General features: G+C 41.6%; 1 protein-coding gene across 1 annotated transcript; it reads right to left on the bottom strand.

The window, feature by feature from the left end:
• Positions 1–287: 287 nt before the first annotated feature.
• On the bottom strand, positions 288–10,134 carry pskh1 (protein serine kinase H1). Its single transcript, XM_012832380.3, has 3 exons — positions 9,733–10,134; positions 7,159–8,362; positions 288–2,936 (listed from the first exon to the last, which is right to left on the bottom strand). The coding sequence occupies exons 2-3, from the start codon at positions 8,149–8,151 to the stop codon at positions 2,619–2,621; spliced, it is 1,311 nt and encodes a 436-aa protein (XP_012687834.1). The 5' UTR covers positions 8,152–8,362; positions 9,733–10,134; the 3' UTR covers positions 288–2,618.
• Positions 10,135–20,720: the final 10,586 nt, after the last annotated feature.

Raw genomic sequence — 20,720 nt, 5'->3', positions numbered from 1 at the left:
GTTATGGTAGGTTGTTGTGCGGTGTCTTGAATTTCAGTGCCCAGTCTGACTCTGTGTTGTTCTGTGCATCAAAAGACTTGAACTTGAACTTGTATTATTTTTACTATGTTTTCTTTTGCTCAAAAGTCTTTACGTTTACCTTTAGTTCTTCTTATGTATATCCTGGATGTGTATTCTTACCAGGTGTTCTTCATTTCAAGGGCTTCAGGGCAAAGAGGTACTCTTTAGGTAGGCTACTGTACTGACTTTATGCTTTCAGAAGAAAAAAAAGACGAATGCATAAGGTACACTTTTGTTTCAGGCCCTTTAATTGCAACATTTTAGACAAAAGAAACTGTACAAATTCACTGTTTTAGAACAAAAGAATCATTAAGTGAACAAAACACCTACGCATATCCCTCATTTGCGACGAACAAAGACATACCATGGACATAAACATATAAGCAGACACACAAAATACATTTCCATTAAGGAGACAGTGTTGAATCGGATGTAATACTTCTGTTTCCCTCTTCTGTTTTGCAAAATTTGTGCAGAGATGACGATGTGATAGAGAAAAGTTCAAAACTGAGGGCATAGAAGCAGTACCAGTTAATGGTTTCATTAATCTTCCCTTTTTGGTAACATATCAAGCTGGACTAATTTGAACTCCTCACCTTTAGTGTACTATTGTTCTATTTAAAGCAAAAATTGCCTTGTACAATTTAACTGAATTACAAATGATATTCCTTGTCAATCCCCAAATCAAATTACTCTCAATCTTCTACTGATTTCTGAAATCATACATTTGGTAGAATAAGAAAAACAGATATATAGTAAAAGGTCAAAGACAGTGGTGTCCCCAAAACATACAGAAATGATTACTGTAGTCCACAAAATGAAAACACAAAATAGTCGAACACTTTTTAGTGTTTCATGTAAAAGAGCTGGACATTGTGTTTAGGCAGGAAATTAGAGGGATTTTGAGTAGAACTAATTCAATGCCTATATGGCGAGTTGCAATGATTGCAAATCATAGATCGTAATTTTCAAACTAGCTATATGCACAGTGCAAGAAATGAATGTAATTTGAAATAATGAGAATTGGCATTTCCGTCAAACTGAACACTGTTCTGTTGAATTGGCATTAAATTAAAAGACATTCAGATGGTGATTTCTTTCCAAACTGTGTCACAGTCAGGACTGTCATGTTTAAAAACCCAAGTAAACCTGGTGCATAAAAAATGAAAACATCAGAACTTCATCATTACAAAAATTCAGAAGAATTAAAAAAAATACAGTGGGGTAAATGTGGCATTGTCATCTGGAATGGAAGAGGAACATAAGTGGCCTTCATGTGGCTTTGCACTCTTCTTCATTCACCTTGGAATGACTTGAGAGAAATCAACACTATAGCACAGAAAATAAAACTTAATATTTTGGACAATACTGTCAGGTCCTCTGCCCACTATTCATATCAAGGTATTCAACAAGATCCTTGCCATCAATGTGAACCACATTCCATGAGAAAATCAAGCCGCACAGCATATCAAGAGCTCTCATGTCAAGGGCAAACTGCTACTGTTGTGTAGTCTTCCTCACTCCTCCATTTACCAACATTCTTCATCAGAACTAAATATGAAAGTACAAAATGAGACACATTAATTAGTGTGGCTAGATGAAGAGACTTTGACGTTTCTGGACTATTCAAACTGATCTGGTGTTCACCACTCCTGTTTCTTCTTCCTTTACTTGATGAAGGGTCATTTTAACCCCTAGGGTTAGAAATGACTAATTGGGGGCATTCCCAACATCCAGTATCAGTGAACCCAGAACATGAACCAATGAACCAAGGCTTAATTTAAAACTTTTTCACAATAGCCACTGATGTGTAGGACTTTAATAGCTTCATAAAAGTGATTTCATTAAACTTTTAATTCTACCACTAATGTATTCTGATCTTTTTTTCCAACTAAAAATAAAGAGAAAATATGGATATCAAAAACAACCTTTCAATTTGGCAACGAATCAACACCATGCATTGCCAAACAACTGAACATAAAGATATATAAGACAGGGTACAGTATACTTCTTCCATTTCATGGAATGCACTATCCCTACACCCTAAGAACAATTCACAGCAAAAAAATTAGGAAGGAACAAAATAAAGAGACAGCTGACTTTATTTTTGTACTCACCCTTCCTAAACAAAATACTTCATTAACTAGAACTCTGTTCAACAGATACAATCGAAATTAAGGCAATAATGTGACCATGACGATGATAATGACATAAAACAACAATAAATAAATAAGAAAAAACAAACATAGGAGGAAATGAGGGGGAAAATGTAGGAAAATGTGAATTGACAAACATGAACAAAGTAAAGTCATTGGTCATTTTCTTTTTTTTTTTTTTTTTTTTTCCTGTTTGGCTCTGTGTTTCAGGAAGCTGGAGGAAGAGGTATGGAGAGAGACTTCTCTGATCCACCCCCAGTCAAACATGAGGGCACACACCCTCATAGTGCCCGACGCCTCTGTCTTCTTCCCGGGCCCCGTTCAACCCGCCGTGGCCACCTCCAGCACTGCTGCCCCTTTGAGGCTTCTGTCCCTGGCCTGGACCTCTCTGGAGCCGTGGGCTCAGCCGTTGTACTGCTGCTGGTAGCGGCGGTTGAGCTCGCGCAGCTCCTTCTCCCGGGCCCGCCGCGCCTTGCTGGACTTGGTGGAGCGGCTGGAGCGCGTGGACTGGGCCGACTTGGTGCTGTGGCAGCGTGACGACGCCCTCTTCAGGAGGTTCTGGGAGATAGAGCGCTGCAGGTTCTTCATGGAAGACGAGGCGGCCATGCTGACGACCCACGGGTGCTTGAGGGCCTGGCCGGCTGTCAGCCTCTCACTCGGGTCCACCGTCAGCACACGGTCAACGAAGTCCTTTGCCAGGTTGGACACACTTGGCCAGGGCTACAGTAGGAGTAACATAATTAGTAATGCCATAAATCAATCAAATTTGATTTATACATATATTTCTTTTACCATACACTTGTATCTGAAACTACTTATAGCACAGATCTACAATGAAATATATTGTAGTAAAGTAAAAGTATATTGTATTAAAGTACAGCATATTAAAATATAAAGCTGAAATGTGGGGTGACAAAGGGACAATAAGGCAAGATGAGTGAAAAACAATCTGCATAATGTTTAAATATTTAGCAAACATAACGAGTTTCTGTCTAGTTTTCAGGACACAACAAAATATACATCCCACATCACATTACAGCCTAGAAGAAAACGTTCTTTTTTTTTTTCCTGGGCCCTATGGCACTTTCTTACTGAACGAATGCAGTGGAGACGCTGACTGTGCTGTTGTGGTATACAATAAACACCCAGGGGTAGTACGAGGCCCAGGGCAAGTGGTCCTGTTCAGTGTGTGGTTCATCACATCTATTTTTTATGTCTACTCGTTCTCTTAGAGGACAAAAACGCCTTGAGAAACAAGCCGTTTCACCACTGAAATGTCATTTTGTCGACTTGAGGGTCCGAGTGCCGCAACCTTGTTCTGACACTGCTAGGGCTTCACAACTCTCTGGGTGGTCAGGGGGATTCTAGGAGATGTGCTTTCAGGGAGTAATCTTTTTTATGTTGTTTGTCTGGACAGTTGTTTCAGAGCCGAGGGTTACAGTCCAACATCAATACACCGCACTCATCTCAACCAGTTTGCCCCCTGTGCGTCATGTTGAGAGGGGAAAGAAACACTACTACTGAAACTGTCACCCACCACTGGCTCCAGGTTGTGTAACAGATGGGAACGACGTGAATAATTTTTGGCCCTGCTGGTGACTTCCTGCTAGCTAATCATGCATGTCTTGGCACGGCTTGCTCTGTCCAGTCTGCTGGTCCAAGTCTCCCCGCAGGAGAAGGGTGGTGGAGGACAAAGCCCATTTAGCATCTAAACTGCCCCACAGGCACTGTCTGGCCCTCTGGGAGAGAGCACTCTGGTGTAGAGAACGGCATGTTCACACAGCCTCTGGGCTTTTTTCCTGTCCTAATTCAGAGCAACAGCCAAGATGACTGACTGAGTGACTGACATGCAGGAGCTGCCAAGGACCCAGTGCCTACATCACACGCCACACACTGGGATGAGTAGTGATGGTGGAGGAGCACTGACAGAAATACTTGAATGCGCATACACACACACAGACATACTCACATTCATACAAACACACAAAGTGAAACGTACATATCTATCTATTTATCTCTATGTGTGTATATATATGTATACAATTATATAGATATACACTGTGCATATTCATACACACATAAACCAACATACACACACACACAACATTATCGTAATACTGTATATTATGATAATGTGTCAATGGCGTAAAAACAAATACAAGTATAGTCACTTAGGCACACACAGACACATTCACTTCACGAGCTCCAAACTGAAATCAGACACACAGATAGTTTCAATCTGTCCAATTATCTGAAAGTATGAGAGAAAGAGATACTGGAGCCCTTGCAGACATGTGGCAGACAGATAATGTGCCACCAACCTAATGAGCAGCTGGATTCTGGTCTCGTGACAGCAGGATTCTTGGAAGATTAGGATTCTGAAATGTGGTCTGACTGAGAGACACAAGTTCAGGCTAAAAGCCTGTTCTCTCCTGCTGTAAGTGGTGAGACCCTTCACAGGCTTTATTACATCTGTTTAAATACCTGTATTGCTTTGTGTGTTGACACTTGTGGCCATTCATCCTCTGCTTAAATCGTCATCATCTACTCTTATAATATCTGTCAAGCATCAAGAAATTGTGATTAATTAGAGACAACCCTTTTGCCTGAGCAATCTTTTCCCCTATTAACTGTAGGTTTAACTGACCACATACAATCTTACAACAGTGTCACTGTGCAGGTAAAGAATCCTCCACCTCTACCTCACAAGGATGCCACAGGCAACAACTGTTTTTCCTCAACCCCTTCTGTACACTGCAGTATTTCTATTATCACCAGTTGCTGATTTCTACAACACATCTCCATTAGAGCAGGTCTGAGAAGATAAATCTTCTACGACACTGACATACACGACACTTGACACAGCAACATGGATCATCCCGCGCAACTAACGCTTCAAAGTGTGATTAGTTTTAGAGCCTGTGGACAGTAAATCTAACGTGAGGATATTTATTACCGCCACATGCAGCATACACCCTGCAGGGAGGTTATGCAGGTCTGTTTTACCAAAGGCTCTGTCACCTACGCAGCAGGTTTATTTACTACGGGGCTGTGAACTCTGTATAAGCTACATATATGCGAGCGAGGATGTCAGGAATGGCTCATATTTCAGCAGCACTTAACACAGGGGCCAAAAGATGATACAGTGCAAAATGTGGCTTGTTCAGATGGATTATGGGAACTTTTCCCAGAGTATAAAAGAGTGCGGAGGGGTTGATACATGTGCTGGCTATACTGCCTAAAGGCATGTTATGTAACACACACTGACTTTCTTTGTCTTTGTTCACACTAAAATGAGCATGTCATCAGTTTCTGGGGGGTTACCACTACTAAGACACTGAACATTCGCACAACTTAGAGGCTGCCACACACACAACTGGAGCTGGAAGTGAAGCCACAAGCTCAACTGCCAAACAGGCAAAGCATGGAGTATTTTCAAAATAGTGTCACTTTAATTACCCTAAAAGTTAGCTAATAACTCGACTATGACTGTTGTGACATATTGCCTTCTCATCTCTTCTCTCTTCTGGCAGAAAGCCTTCTGTTGACTGACCCAAGATGATGTTGGCCCTTAAAATCCACTAAATGGGTTTACAAGCCTAAATATAAAAAGCACAAGTTTAAGCCCAGCTAAGCCTCAGAGCTAATGAAACAAGGTGCTGCTTTAATATAGAATTAATTTAATACGCATTAAATTATCTGCACAAACATGGTGTAATGAGCACAGTGATGTTCTGTGCTTGCTTTGTAATGCATCTTTGGTTTTGATTTTGTAATGCATACTCAAGCACAAAACTGTACTTCTGCTGAGCTCCACATAGAAAGAGTGAGGCACAATGTGTGCAGTACAGTATGTACATGAATACTGTAACAGACATTCACTGCAAAGTCATAGGACACCCTAAAATAAGTTTCTTTGGAATCACTGGGTATACAAGTAGGGAGGAACAATATTCCTGGTGGTCAAATGAACAAGACGTTTGTAGAGTTCAAGCCCTGGAATCTGGATGTCCAAGTGCATTCCAGCTCTGACAATATTTCCAACAAACCAGGAGTAAAGGATTTCCATAAACATAATTAGACATAATTACAGCTTACTACTTTAGCGATCTACTAAAACAAACTCACAACTAGGACACCAACAGTGATCAAGTTGATTATCGCATACCAAAGCTGTATGGAGAAAGTTTATAATTAGTTTGTAAGGTAGTTATACATCCTATATTATACATACGGGGAAAAAACAATCTTATCTGTAAATGTATTAAGGATAGACCAGTATCATGTTTAAATTATGTCATGATTAGATAGTGTTAATATTTTGAACATATATAGTTATTACATTATTATCCTATAAATATGTTAACATGTAAACAAAGCTCAAAACCCCAGAATCTTTTGTATTTTCTGTCTATAGGTCATATGTCAAAAACAACAGACGTGTAAGTAACATTTCTGAGCATTTCTGAAGATAGAAATCTTGTTGATGCTGAGTATTTTATCTTGTTGATGCTGTGTATTTTATCTTGTTGATGCTGTGTATTTTATCTTGTTGATGCTGTGTATTTTATCTTGTTGATGCTGTGTATTTTCATGCAAATAGGCTCAGTCACTGAGGACCTCATAGTCTGGGAGGGTGTGTTCAAATACCACCAGATCACGTCCATACAAAGCCTCCCATCTACAGAGAAAATACTACAAAAATATTTACAGTTGTGAGATCATCTGTACAACTTTCAATGATTTACCTACTAATTTATGAGGAGCAGGATTCCACTACTCAGAATCTCTGTAAACATCTGAACAAGAAGGTTACAAGGATTATAGACTGGATGACTCACTCACAAGCAGTGCATCAGTAGGAAGACGTGAGGAATCTCACACGGGTTAACGCAAATACGAGGAGACGAGCAAAGATGACTGCCCAGTAAGAGACCCTTACCTCTCCAGTGTAGCTGTACTTGCCCTTGAGGATCTGGCGGTAGAGACGCATGCGGTTCTCATCTTCGAAGGGCATGGTGCCACTGAGCAGTATGTAGGAGATGACCCCGAGAGCCCACATATCCACCGCATTGGTGTACGGCTTGCGTACCAGGATCTCCGGGGCGATGTACTCCGGCGTGCCGCACGTGGTCTTCATCAGACACTCGTCGCCCTTCTTGCGCGTGCTAGCCAGGCCGAAGTCGGTGATCATGATCTTGGAGTCGGTGCCCGGGTGATAGTAGAGCAGGTTCTCGGGCTTGAGGTCTCGGTGTGTGATGCCGAGCATGTGCAGGTACTTGACGCCGTCCAGCACCATCTGGAGGACGCGTGTGGCGTCGCGCTCGGTGAAGGAGCCACGAGCGATGATGCGGTCGAAGAGCTCGCCACCCGTGGCCAGCTCCATGACCATGTAGACGCGCTCGGTCGTCTCGAACACCTCCATGAGCTGAATGATGTTAGTGTGGCGCACGCGCCGCAGCACGTTCAGCTCCGATTCGCACACCTCGCGGCCCTCGCGGTACCGCGTCTCTATCATCTTGATGGCGTATGGCTGACGCGTGCTCTTGTGCTCTACGCGCACCACCCGGCTGAAGCTGCCCCGCCCGATCAACGCCTTGATCTCGTACTTCGCCGTGACCCGTGGGTCGAACTTGGCGCGGTACCGCGCCACCTTGTTCCGCCGAGGATCGGCTGAGTCAGAGGGCGCAGCTGCCTGGGAGGCAGGTGGAGGGGACTGGCCAGTCTTCGGTACAGCAGCAGCAGAAGTGGCAGTGGCAGCAGCTGTAGCCTGCCCTTTAGTGTGAGGAGAAGAGGAGCCCATCTTCTCCGTCGTGCCATCGCCCCGGATGAAGTTCTTGTAGACGTCGGTATGATGCGGCTCCACTTTCTTAACCAGATCAAGCTGGACGTCGGCAGGGGCCTCAGGGAGGACCTTGCTCGTCCGGCACCCCATCACGTGACAATCCAGCTCCCCTGGTGCCAGCTGGACATCCTCATCGCCCGGGCAACATCCAGTCTCGGTCCAGTAAAAGGCCACACCAGCCAGTAGGGATGCCCCCTTGAACCGGCTTCACACAGGCCTCACCCCACAAAGCCACAGCAGACTTGCCTTACTCCACCACGGATTCAATACAGTCTTCGGACTTCTCGATCTATGAAGGCTCCTAAAACATAAACAGATATATTTTGGTATCTTGATGTAATGACAAGAGTTAATGAAAGACAGAGAAATATCCATTTACTTAGCATTAATGTGTAGCAATGATTTGACACTCTTGCCAATCCCAAATTTCAAATGATAGGTTAGTCCCAAAGTTCAAATGATAGTTTAGTCTTCTCTAGGTTTCTGTACAATCTACTATCATCATTATAATACAAAGCTCTGACAAAAATGATTACAACTTCTGGTCTGCTTCTTAATCAGCTATGCCATATTCAACCATGTTAGCAACAAAGAGACTGGATTTGCTTATAAACCACTACCCCATGTTTATTACACTTCCGAAACACAGCACATTTCCCAACTTTTCCCTAACCATAAATAAATGTACAAACATGATTTAAAAATAGCATTGTCTGAAAATGTCTTACATTAATTTAGTCTCTTATTTTCTTTCTCCTACAACTGACAAATTGGGAATAATAGGCCTAATCTATGCCTACCCTGATTTATAGTAGTACATGGTTATAAACCTCAACACAATATGCGTTCACATAAAAACATGAACATAAAATAAACTGAGCAAAGACAACACGTACTGGAGACTATATCTACTGTAGCTACATCTCAAATGAAAGTCAAAATAAAAAGCAGCAGATGTTATGGGCTACATAGGCAATGGCTGCGTTTATAAACGGCAATAGGCTTCTACCGCTATAATACAAGAAAAAGAGACACTAGCAATTTCATAAGATAATAAACGGCAAGCTGTGCAGTTGAAGTGCCAAAATAAGTTGACCTGATACGTGATCAACTATCCATAGCCACAGCAGCACCAACAGTGGGCTCCATTTCAGATCGTGCTGTCTGATAATGCCTTGTAGGCTACAGACTACCTGCATAACTGTTACTACCGACTTTTATATCATAAGAGCCAACAACATTGTCACTTTTGCCATAGCGACATGAGTCACATAGTGTGCTTTGTAAAACTGAAACTCGCAATCATACCAGTAATATTGTAACAAGCTGAGAATGTAACAGCGCAGCAGCATTAGCTACATAAATAACTTAGATAGCTGCCATGGCTCTCATAGCTCGTTGGTCGGCCTCTTCCAGGATTTCTACCGTCAAGGGTTTCTTTACCAGAAAAGTTTTTGAACACGTTCAAGAAATCCCAACCCGTTTACAAACAAGTAAAGAGAAGCTTTTACATAAACAATCTAGATGGAATATCTTAACAGGTCTTTAAAATAACAATATGATTATTTCAGTGTTGCCATGTTGATTATCACTTTGATAACAAAGCATGTTTAACACTGCCATTTGTCAAAAATCCTCGACTACTGTTTTAAGTATTTCTTTAAATCTCACCTTCGAGTTTAATTACACACGATAGAGGAGTAACGGGGCAGGATTCCACTAGTTGCCAACGCCAACCTCCTCACCCCACTCTCAGCTGTTCTCTCCATTTTTTGGGTTCGGGTTTTTCAAACTTTATTCCAGTTCGAGAGATAAACTTCTTCGACTATGTCGTCTGATTGTAATCGCTAACATCTTCAATAAGCGACGAAAACATCGTTTTCCAATTCTTCTGCGAATGTGTAAACATTGCCAAAACTAAACATAGATTGGATTTTCTAGCGTTAGCTTCGAAACGGTGTTTTTGAGTGGGACCACCTTTTTTCCTCCACAGCTTTTTTGGGGGCTGTGAGATGGATCGGCTTGCAGGGCGGCGGACATAGCCCCCACATCGTGCGTGACGTTTCTTACGCCGTCCTGCAAGGCGATCCATTCTAATGTCCACCAATCCACACGAGGAGGTTGTGAGCTCACTTCCTGGAGACGGGGAGAAAGTTTCAACAACTAAAAAGTTCTATGCTCCCGAAACTGCTGTGGTCCTCTGCGTATTCGCTCTGATTTCGCGTCGCTCTTCTTAAGGGGGTGCATTCAGAGTCGACATTGAGCTAAAAGGCGGGTTGGGGCCTTCAAGTTGGGTGAAAGTGTAATCAGTTTCTTGAGCTCAAGAGAATTTGGCCGATACAACTATATAGTTAGCCTACTGGGAATGTTAAAGGACTGCTGTTAAGTGAACCATTGTGATCAGACAAAAGTTTCTTAAAAGTTAAATTTGACATTTCCACTAGATGTCGCTAATTCATCGGTTGGTTTTATACTCAACTTTGAGAAGTATTTTAGAAAATAGGCATGAGAGAATGGCGTGAATGTGTTTTTATTTCAGGTACACCAATTCCTTAATGGACGCTAGAATGTCATCAGCAGAGATAACAGGTTATAGGTCATATCATATCAAAAGTTATCATTAAAGGCCAAATTTAGTTGAACCCAACTTCTGCTAGTGGGCTGTTGACAAGACGAGCTGAAAGACAGACACCGCAGCCTATTGTGTACGAGAAATGTGAGTGATGAATATGTTGATGTGAAAAAGCTGCCCCCGGTCACCATTAATAGACTTATTCCAGAATAGCTGGATGAATGCGAGGCTTGAAGTATTGCCTGTACTGAATGTAATGCTTGAACTGAGACAGGTAGGCTATCACAGATGCATGGCCACTAAAGAGAACTCTGATCATGGATCATCTCTTAGCTATTGAGTGGGAACGAGGGAACAAGTGTGATCATATCCAATTCATTTCAATTACAAACCTGCAGATGGCAGTAGTGGTCAGGAAGAGGTGTTGGAAAGTTGAAGGCTCCCTACACAGGACAAATGCCTTTTTCTCCCGTTCTGTGGATACTGGTTAATCTCTCATTGTAGCCTGTAGGGGCAGAGGAATATAACCGGACTCTCTCCCTCTCTTTGTCTGTGTCTGTGTTTGTTTATTTGTCTTGTAGATTGTTATGGAGGAAAATATCTCATTGATGCATTGCATACACTCTCTCATGGTCCTGTGGTCTTTCACAAACATATCTCTCTGTCTCTCTCTCTCTTTCATCCTCCTCTTTTTCTCTGTCTCTCCTTCTCTGTCCCTCCCTCCCCTGTCTCTCTAAAAAGGTCAATACCATCTGTTAAATCCAAATTTGCTGACTGCTGTGCATTATTTAGCAGGATGAAGATCGAGACAGCTCTATTAAAAGCAGCACTGACTCTTCCTGCTCTCTCTCAATTATATTCATGATAATCATTCTTACATGCAGGGATGTGTCTGGGCAGGGGCAACGCGGCGAGAGGATTGGGCCCAGTGTCAAGGGAGATCTTCAGGGGGCCATAGCTACTCTAATATATGGCAGCCGGGTATTGTAACTCATCAATACTTCAGTGTTAAAGGTTTGATGGGCTTTTATGCTGGAGGAGTTTGAAGGCAGTGACATTATACTGTGTCGCCTTGCTCTCTTTCTCCTTCACACTCATACTTTTTCTCTTTGTCTCTCTCTCTCTCTCTCTATCACTCTCTCTCTCTCTGCAGCTCTGCAGTTTGGAGTGTTGGGCTGCTGGGGCAGTGGGAGTCGCCAAGCAGGTGCGACGTGATGTCAGGCACACTACATTATCGTCTGTCACATCGCTTTATAATCGAAGCGCATTTATGCCCTGCACTCCTGTTTCACGTCTTCTCACATTGCTTCGAGTCCTTGTCTGGCCTGGCAGGACCCAGCGGGGTCGAGGAATAGGAAGGGAACAATAGTTTGTGTTATTTTTTTCCTCAAAACTTTGTGCTGCCTTGTAGGCATTTCACTCAATGTCACTTTCACACATCTGCAGAGGTGTTTGTTGTGATGTGTTTTTGGTGCATTGTACAGCAATTGATTGTGGGGTTAGGGTTACATTTTTTGGGGATAAAAAAGGTGTTGAGGGGCCATCCAAAATTTGTATTCTCAGATTGGACTAAAGACACCATGTGACTATATGGGCCATTCTACCGAATTGCTGCAAAGTCAGGTTGGAAATATTTTGAAAATTTGTATGTTTTATTCCCAAAACTTTGTCCGTTTGTATATTGAACCATATCTAAAGCACACATTTCTAGTAAAAGAACCGTCAATTTTTATGCTGTATTTTCAGAATGTGTTGGAATGTTTTTCCTCTCCCAAAAATTGTCACTACCGAAACATAGTAATACACTATGGTAAAAGAGTATTATTATTAACCTGTTCAGATTGTGTTTCCTTCCCTTCTCTGAAGAGTATTTTTACAAATATTTCTTGAAGGTTTTCACAATGAAATCAATAAAAATGAAATTTTTACCACATTTCAAAGTTCAATTTATACAATTCATCTCACCATTCCATTTTCTCACTACCGAAACGATCATTTCACTACCGAAACGTTACCATATGTTTTGGTATAGTGACTGTTTCGGTAGTGACAATTCTAGCTAATTTTGAGCATAAATAAATAATTCTAGCAAGTACATGGCTAGCAAACAAATCTTTGAAGAGGTGTACACACAAACAAACATAATACTTTGCATAAAACCCCAAAAAGTTTACTTAATTGAAGAAAAATATGTGTTCGGTAGTGACCATTCTTAAGGTTACACACTGATTTTCAGACTTTGGAACACAGTTATATCAAAAGTATGGGATCTAGCTACTTACCATTCAGCCATGAGGGACAGCGATGCAGTATCACTGCCTGGTTATAAATGCAGGGGTGTGGCTAAAAACCAGGCTCAGCCAATGGACTAAAACTCCTGTGTTTCGGTAGTGACATGAAAACTATGATTTTTTGAGTATAGTTTATTTTTTTTTTAATTAAACCCACAATAAATCTAAATCTTCCAAGTTCTGTTTAAACTTGATCGTAAAGATCTTTGAAATTACATCATTGAAAAAAATCTAAAAAATCTAAAAACTGTTATTTACAGACATTGAAATTTAGATGCCAGGGTTAGGGACAGCTACTTCCCAATAGAAAGTACCCTATAAATGATGATTTTGGATATATTTAGCTTATCCCTATCTCAATTAATGTCTTGATAGACCATAACATATTCTTAGTAAATATCTATGTCTGAATACTTAATTGTTTTGTAAATAGTTTTTATTGTTGTGGGACCACACTTTGCACCAATTCGGTAGAATGGCCCATATATGCTGTTCACTGATCATGCTTTCATCTGAGGGAAGACATCGTACTCAGACTCAGTTGTGAAATGGGCTTTTCCATGTCAATTCAACTATTTATTTTTATCTTTGGAGAAATCCCAGATATTACAGCTATGGGGGGATCATTCATTTATGCTGAAAATAGATATATCTTCAATTTTTACATGATTTGTTCACTTGACATTTTTACTATGTGTCCCACATTTGATTTTTTTACTGTTGAAAATATACTAAATTTGACATTTTCATTCTGGAGCCATATTCACAGGCCAGTTTCTGCCAGACAAAACCTCCTATGGCCTTGAGACTGCACAGATCCCCATTCAAGTTTGTTTTTCAACAAGGAAACTAATATGAATTGTCCAGTGTTGGATAGCTGCGGAAGAGGCTGTATCTGACACAAAACCCTATGAAATATGTCCTTGTAGACCAAGTACATATCTTCCCCCATAAGAAAAATGATAGGTATGCAACATTTCTATGTAGCTTTGCGAAACCCTTCAACTTGCTCTGTTTGGATAACATTGTAAATGCCACATCCCTCTTACTTCAGTCTACCTATACAGTTCTGAGAAACATGTTTTGTTCTTCCGTGCCGTTTTAATCAATGCAATCTATATTTTCAAGCTCACATGATAGATATATGTATTGGCATAAGCACACTAATGACATGCATAATACAAAAAAATAGACACTTATCTCTGTAATTCATTTGAGACCGTTTTAAATTCACAGTATTTGAATTTCTAAGACCATATCCATAAGGATTGTCATCATCTGAGCATCTAACATCAGGGAATGTTCTGTATTTTTAACAGTTAGGTATTATGCATCACATTCACATGTCCACATTTAATTATACAAATGTCAGAAGATAGCCCGTCTGATATGAAAACTCCATTATTCTCGTAGGATTCACCACATCCATTCAACCCCAGACTTTGTGACATTCCAAGGGTATATTTAGCCTGGAGTGAGCTTCCAAAGAGACTGCTTGTCTCAGCTCATTAATATATATGTGCCGATATTAAAAATGTATGTTAAATATTACTGAATGGTCTGAGTCGTTTTCCTGCTGATTAACTAAGCACAGGAAATTGATTCCAATTCTGTACACATCTAATTGGAGCACCTGAAATCCGCCAGGGAAGCAATTCTTTTGTAATGGAAAAACTGAGGAAATGTTTACCAATGAAAAAGCCAATGGAAAATTCACTTTGGCGATATAAGACACTCGAACTACGTCATTTATGGTGTATCATTATCTGCAATCCTCCTGTCTATGCTTCTATCCTGTCTCCTCGTCAGTCTGTGGCCACATCACCTCCTCCTCCATCCGATGGATTATTCATCACTGTTTCTGTGAGCGCAGAGCAAATGCAGGACCATTGCTGCCTGCTATGATTTCCACAGGGACACTTTCAGGGGGCATTCTCTACTCTGCCGGGAATTAGAATATGGCAGTGCAAAGAAATTAATCACACTGTTATAAACACAAACACACACACACACACACACACACACACACACACACATAAACAGACATATGTGAAGCACTCTCGCGTACAGAGACACAATCCATGAAAAAACTGTTACTCAGACGAGCACATCATGAAAAAAAAACACACATAGTGTCACACTCACACACACTCCCCATCTTTTCCCATTGGTTCGTCAAGACATATGGAAATGATGCAAGGCCTCGTGGGCTCCAGCTGATTGGTATTTTATGAGGTCCATAAAAGAATGGTGTTATTAACCCCTCCCTCCCTCCCAGTCTGCACTTTGGGACACATATAAGGACGCGTACTAATCCATTACCAGATGGAGGCTGGATGCTCAGGCTGGGAGTGATAGCCTGTAACTGAAGCTGGAAGGCACCATGGACCCTGGAGAAATCTTTATTTCACCACCAATTCTGTTTTTAGCCATTTCTGTCTTTTTGTTGACTTGAGGTTGTATGTCATGCATGTCACTGACCTAATGATAGATCAATGAATACAAATCCATAGGGTTCTCACTTATCTAAAACGCTAAACCTGAAAAAAGGAATATATTTAGCATTACTCTTCCTTAACATTATTATTTTAATGTGGTAATACAGTGAATGTCATTACTAAAATAATTACTTAATACATAACAAATAAAGCAACAAAACACATTAAAACATCACAAAACTGAAACAATGGTGTATACACAGTGGCATAAAAATAAACAAGGCAAACTAAAGGCAGATTTAAGGCCGATTTAGGCTACTCAGTTTTCATGAAGACGGACACAGGGAACGCCTTCTCCGACGTGGAACGCCCTTTCCGAGCACCTCAGAGAGCCCGACGTGCACCTTCTGATTTTTCTGACTATCCGTAGGAATGTCGGATAGCCTTCGGATACCCCTTGGCTGTGATTGGTCCGCTAAAGACATCATTTCCGAACGACATCATTTCCGGAATCTCACATTTCCTGTTTCATTCCCTATCTGTTCCTATTCTGTTATAGTGTGGATCGGGCCACATTTTTCTGTCCGAGCCCGGCCCGTGTCCGACAGAGTAGTGACCGAGCCCGGCACGAGCCCGAACAGCCATTCAAATATTTTGTCCGAGCCCCACGGAGTCAATGTCTCAACTGTTCATACTACTGACACATTTACGTACGTTTTTTATGAATAGCCTGCCTTTATTAAACTCGAGCATCAACAGATAAATGCACTCACTCACACAAACAAGCGCTGTTAAACGCACAAGCGAGAACAAGAGGGAGATAAGCATATTCAAAATTAAATTATTCACATTGCAAGAACGGAATGAAATAGCCTACACATTACACACGCCAGGCATCTGCTACACCTAAATACAACTCCCGTTATATGCTACACCAGAAGAGGCACAACAAACAAGTCTTACCATTGAAGATCATTTTTTTTCTTGAAAACTTTAATGCACGGCAACGTTTGTTATAAAACTATCTACATAGTCCAACCATCAAGGTTTAATCCATGTTGTTGTGGAGAAAGAGGATGGCATCAATCATATTTCATTAAAACTTCACACTTCTTACATTGGACATATCCAACAGCCTCATTAGAATCCGCATCAACTATGATGCCATCCAACAGAAATATCTCCATACAGTAAATTTCCCCTCGTTATGTATCGTTTTAAACTCTCCAGATGACAGTTTCTTTTTAACTTCCTTCATGATGCCAGTTTGCCACCTGTAATCGCGTTGACACAGCTAGGACATAAACAAATTCCCCCCACAGGAAGAAGGCTTTTATCCTAAATGTGATTTATTTTATTCTCAAAAACGAACGTCTACATCATGTGAAGCTGACACGTTGACTTCACTACTTATTAAGATATTTTAAATATGGAATGTTCAATGCCTTATCGCGCTGATGTGTCCCAGCCCGACCCGAGCCCGAGTATAATTTCTAAATGTTTGGCCGAACCCGACCCGCAGGCAACGATGAACTATATGACCAGGCAACAATATGAGATTGCTCAGCAGTCCGCAGTCTCTCAATTTGCCAAGATGCTGATTATGGATTATCACTCCGTGTGCACTGCCCTGCTATTGTTTCTGACAGTGGCAACAGCCGAGCGACCTTTTTCCAAATTGAAACTCATTAAGACCTACCTGATAAGCAGGAGAGGCTGAATGGTCTGGCTATCCTGTCCATTGAAAAAGCAGATCATGCATCTCCACTTTTACCTTTGAAAGGCATCGTTTCGGCTTGCAGGTGTGCTGTTCCTCTGGCTGTGCTCAGTCAGCTTGTCGGTCTTGATGTTCAAATGTTGCGCCTAAACTAGCTATATCGTATCGTCTCGTCACATGATCAAATAGAGACTTGACATTGGACAACAACATACATATTACCCAGCAATCATTATTGCAAATCTGAATATGACAAAAATACCAAAGAAAATAAGAACTTTTAATAGTTTTTAGAGTGCATGTAAGATAAGCATATAATTTTGTTATAGATTGCTACTATTTTTCCCACAAATAATACCTACCATGATGGAGATAAGTTTGCCTTTTCAAGTGCATATATAGCATTAGACACTCTCTATAATGTAATGCCATGTTCCTCCAAGACCCACGGGCTCAGGTGCAACTGAACCTGCTGCACCCCTTATAGTTACGGGAGGAGGTAAATAAACAATCGACGACTTCCACACACTAAGACGTCATGGGGTAGGCCTTTCTAAGGTCGCCTTTGACAAAAAAACGTTGCTCCACCTACTGTTCTGGCAGTGAATTGTTTTCAGCACCCACAGCCTTCGGAGAACCATAAATGAAAAAGAGTCCATCAAATCTGTCCGTCCGTCCGTAACGGAGTCGGAGTAGCCTAAATGGGCGTTAAGTCCCAGGTTGCCATGTAAGTGCTAAAAAAAACCTCACACATATGTATGCCTACACAAACACACTCTCAAACACACACAAACACGCATCACGTGGGGGTAGGGTTGGGTAGATCTCCCCGCTCCCGTCTCTATGACAGTGTGAAAACTGCAGTGTGTTGCCCATCCCTGGGGAGTGCAGAAGGCTGTGGGGTTAGGAATTATTGATCATAGATGGAGTGGAACCCAGCGTATGGACCAGAAGCAGAGAAAATGTCACAGGCTGAACCCGCCCGTAAATAAAAGAGCAGATAAAGGGTGAGGGTGGGGGTGGGGTTGGTGGTATTCAGAGCAGGAGCAGAGATGCAAAATTCATCTTCATTTTCACACACCTTACTAAGGAGAGGAGGGAGAAGGCAGTACAATTACCCAGGACAAATATGTCACTTTTGTTTTATTGTTAAAAGGTTAAATGAATGACAGACAATCTTCAAATCAATTCAGCAGAGCTGGTGGTAAGTAGGTCAGTTGAATATAATGTCATTAGGATAACATCAACTGCCTGAAGAGCGGCATGTAAGGTGTGAATATAAAATAGTATGTAAAATATGCACATCATAAATATACCATAGGATATATGCCCCCTGCCACACACGCATACACACATACAGTACATGTATGCATTTGCACACACACACACACACACACACACACACACACACACACACACACACACACACACATACATACATACATACATACACACACATGCTTGCACTGTTCTTGCCCCATTACTTTATTTATTCAGGAGATCAATATGCCACCATGGGTGTCCTGACACTTGTGACAGCCTGGTATCCCACTGCTATCTACTGCCTCAATTAACCTTGTGTTTCAGGGCTGAGGCTGTTCCCGTGCTTAAGGGAAACAGATGACGTGTTATTTTACCTGGAAGTTGCCAGGTAGCCATGCCCAAGGCCACTTAGTGTAAGGAATAGTCATCGCAGAGCCATAGCACAATTACGAGTGCCTTTCTTTTCCCGCGACTTTGCAATACGCTTCCTGAAATGTACTCATTTCAATTTATGTTGTGATGTATTTACCTTTACAATCACTCAAGTCATTTTCAATCACAATAGCTTTAATTTACTGTCCATCTCCAGTGCATTCATAAAATTCCTGTTTACCCCCTTTCTTTTTCTCATCTGTTTGCATAACATACCTCCTAGAGATAGGGAGAGTCTCATCTACATTTTGCGATATAATGGCTGGTTTATGGGTCTTCGCAATGAGAAAGGAAAAGTAGAAAATAAACTAGACCCAGTCCCTGGGGTAGAGTTTTAATAAGCGAGTATCTGCTTGTTTTCTCTGGAGCTGGTCGGAGCAATATCAGGATTTCCTGGGTGATAAATCACCTTTTGTCTTCCCGAATTTAATGAGTGAGCTCGGAGAGGGATTTCTTGGGGCCGGTATCCATCATGGAGGATCCCTCTCCGAGTGAGCTCACGCTGTTTAACAATGCTACTCCCAACTGAGGCACTTACACTAAATGAGCTTGCAGCCTAAAGGTGGAGCTTCATCAGAATAGCAAGCTGAATGTGGTCAGGGGAAATGTGTCACTTTGCAAAATGCAGTCCAAAAGAGAAATGTCAACATTTTGGCAATTCAAATGTCTGTGGACACTTGTGTTCTCAGTCATTTTCAATAATATTACATTTGTTGGGATTTTGCTCCACTTTTTCAGACCGGGGAATTTGTATTAAGCCACTCTCTGCAGAATGCACAATAAAACTTCACTGAGTGCTCAATCAATCAGTCAATGACCAATCTAATGAACGACCTAACATGACCTTTTACACTCATGCTTGTTAACAGCATGGATTGACTTCACACAGACCTGGACGGTTCAATCAGTCTAAATCAACCCAGTGTTCTCTCCTCACCACTTCACTCTCAAGCTGCGGTAGCATCAGGTCACCACCACCTGGAAGCTGCGTTAGTCTGGCAGTGTGACAGCAAGCTCCCGAAAACCCAACCCTGGCTTTAGCCTCCCTCTCCATCAGCCAACAATCTGCCAGATCAGACCCGTAGCACATCACAGAAATGGATGGAAAGAGAGAGAGGGAGAGAGAGGGAGAGAGAGAGAGAGAGGGAAATTAAAGTGAGAGTGTGTGTGTGTGTGTGTGTATGTATGAAAGATGGTAAGAGAGAGAAGCGGGGGTAAGAGTTTGAGTATGATAAGATTATTTCACTCCCCCGTGATCATCACTAATGTTGGCTTAATGCATGCGGGTCTTATAGTTCTGTGTTGGGGCTCAGGGCATGAATGGAAACTGGTACACGTTAGGAGGAGAGTAGAGGGGGAGGTTAAAGGCTAACAGCATCCATACAGTGCTCAGACTCCCCATGTTTCATATGTGGCCTTGCTTCCCTAGCCAAAAAATACATTCAACCACATCTACTGGGCAATCTGGGACACATTTCTACAAACACTTACTAAGCAGTAAAAAACATTTAGTTTTATAGATAAGGCAGTGACAAGAGCACTGTACCTCATTGTACCTCAATTATCTACATCTACAGCTTTCACAGTTGTGTGTCTGTGGTGTGTTGGAAACTTCAGTTGGATGTATTTTCACTGTATCTTACCTTGCATTTATGGTGTATACGTAGTATCGATATACGGAGACCATATGCAGGCGTTATGGCGTATGAATGTATGTACAGCAAGCCTGAAAGCCACAAATCACACTTCCAAAGGTGTAAAAACCAGCTGATTCACAGCTGTGACTTGGTGTATAGATGTGTTTAGATGTCAGTTTGTGTAAGTGTGGTTGTGTGTGTGTGTGTGTGTGTGTGTGTGTGTGTGTGTGTGTGTGTGTGTGTGTGTGTGTGTGTGTGTGTGTGTGTTTGTGTGTGTGTGTGTGTGTGTGTGTTTGTGTGTGTGTGTGT

This window comes from Clupea harengus, chromosome 3 (genome assembly GCF_900700415.2).
Source record: "Clupea harengus chromosome 3, Ch_v2.0.2, whole genome shotgun sequence".
In the NCBI taxonomy this organism is placed as follows: domain Eukaryota; kingdom Metazoa; phylum Chordata; class Actinopteri; order Clupeiformes; family Clupeidae; genus Clupea; species Clupea harengus.
The sequence above is the reverse complement of the archived record's forward strand: the minus strand, read 5'-3'. Positions and strand labels throughout refer to the sequence as shown.

Bases quoted from the DNA above. Each gene is read 5' to 3' on its own strand.
- pskh1 (XM_012832380.3), bottom strand. From the start codon at position 8,151: ATGGGGTGCCGGACGAGCAAGGTCCTCCCTGAGGCCCCTGCCGACGTC. The intron at 2,937-7,158 runs GTAAGGGTCTCT...CTCCTACTGTAG, and splicing joins AGTACAGCTACACTGGAGAG to CCCTGGCCAAGTGTGTCCAA.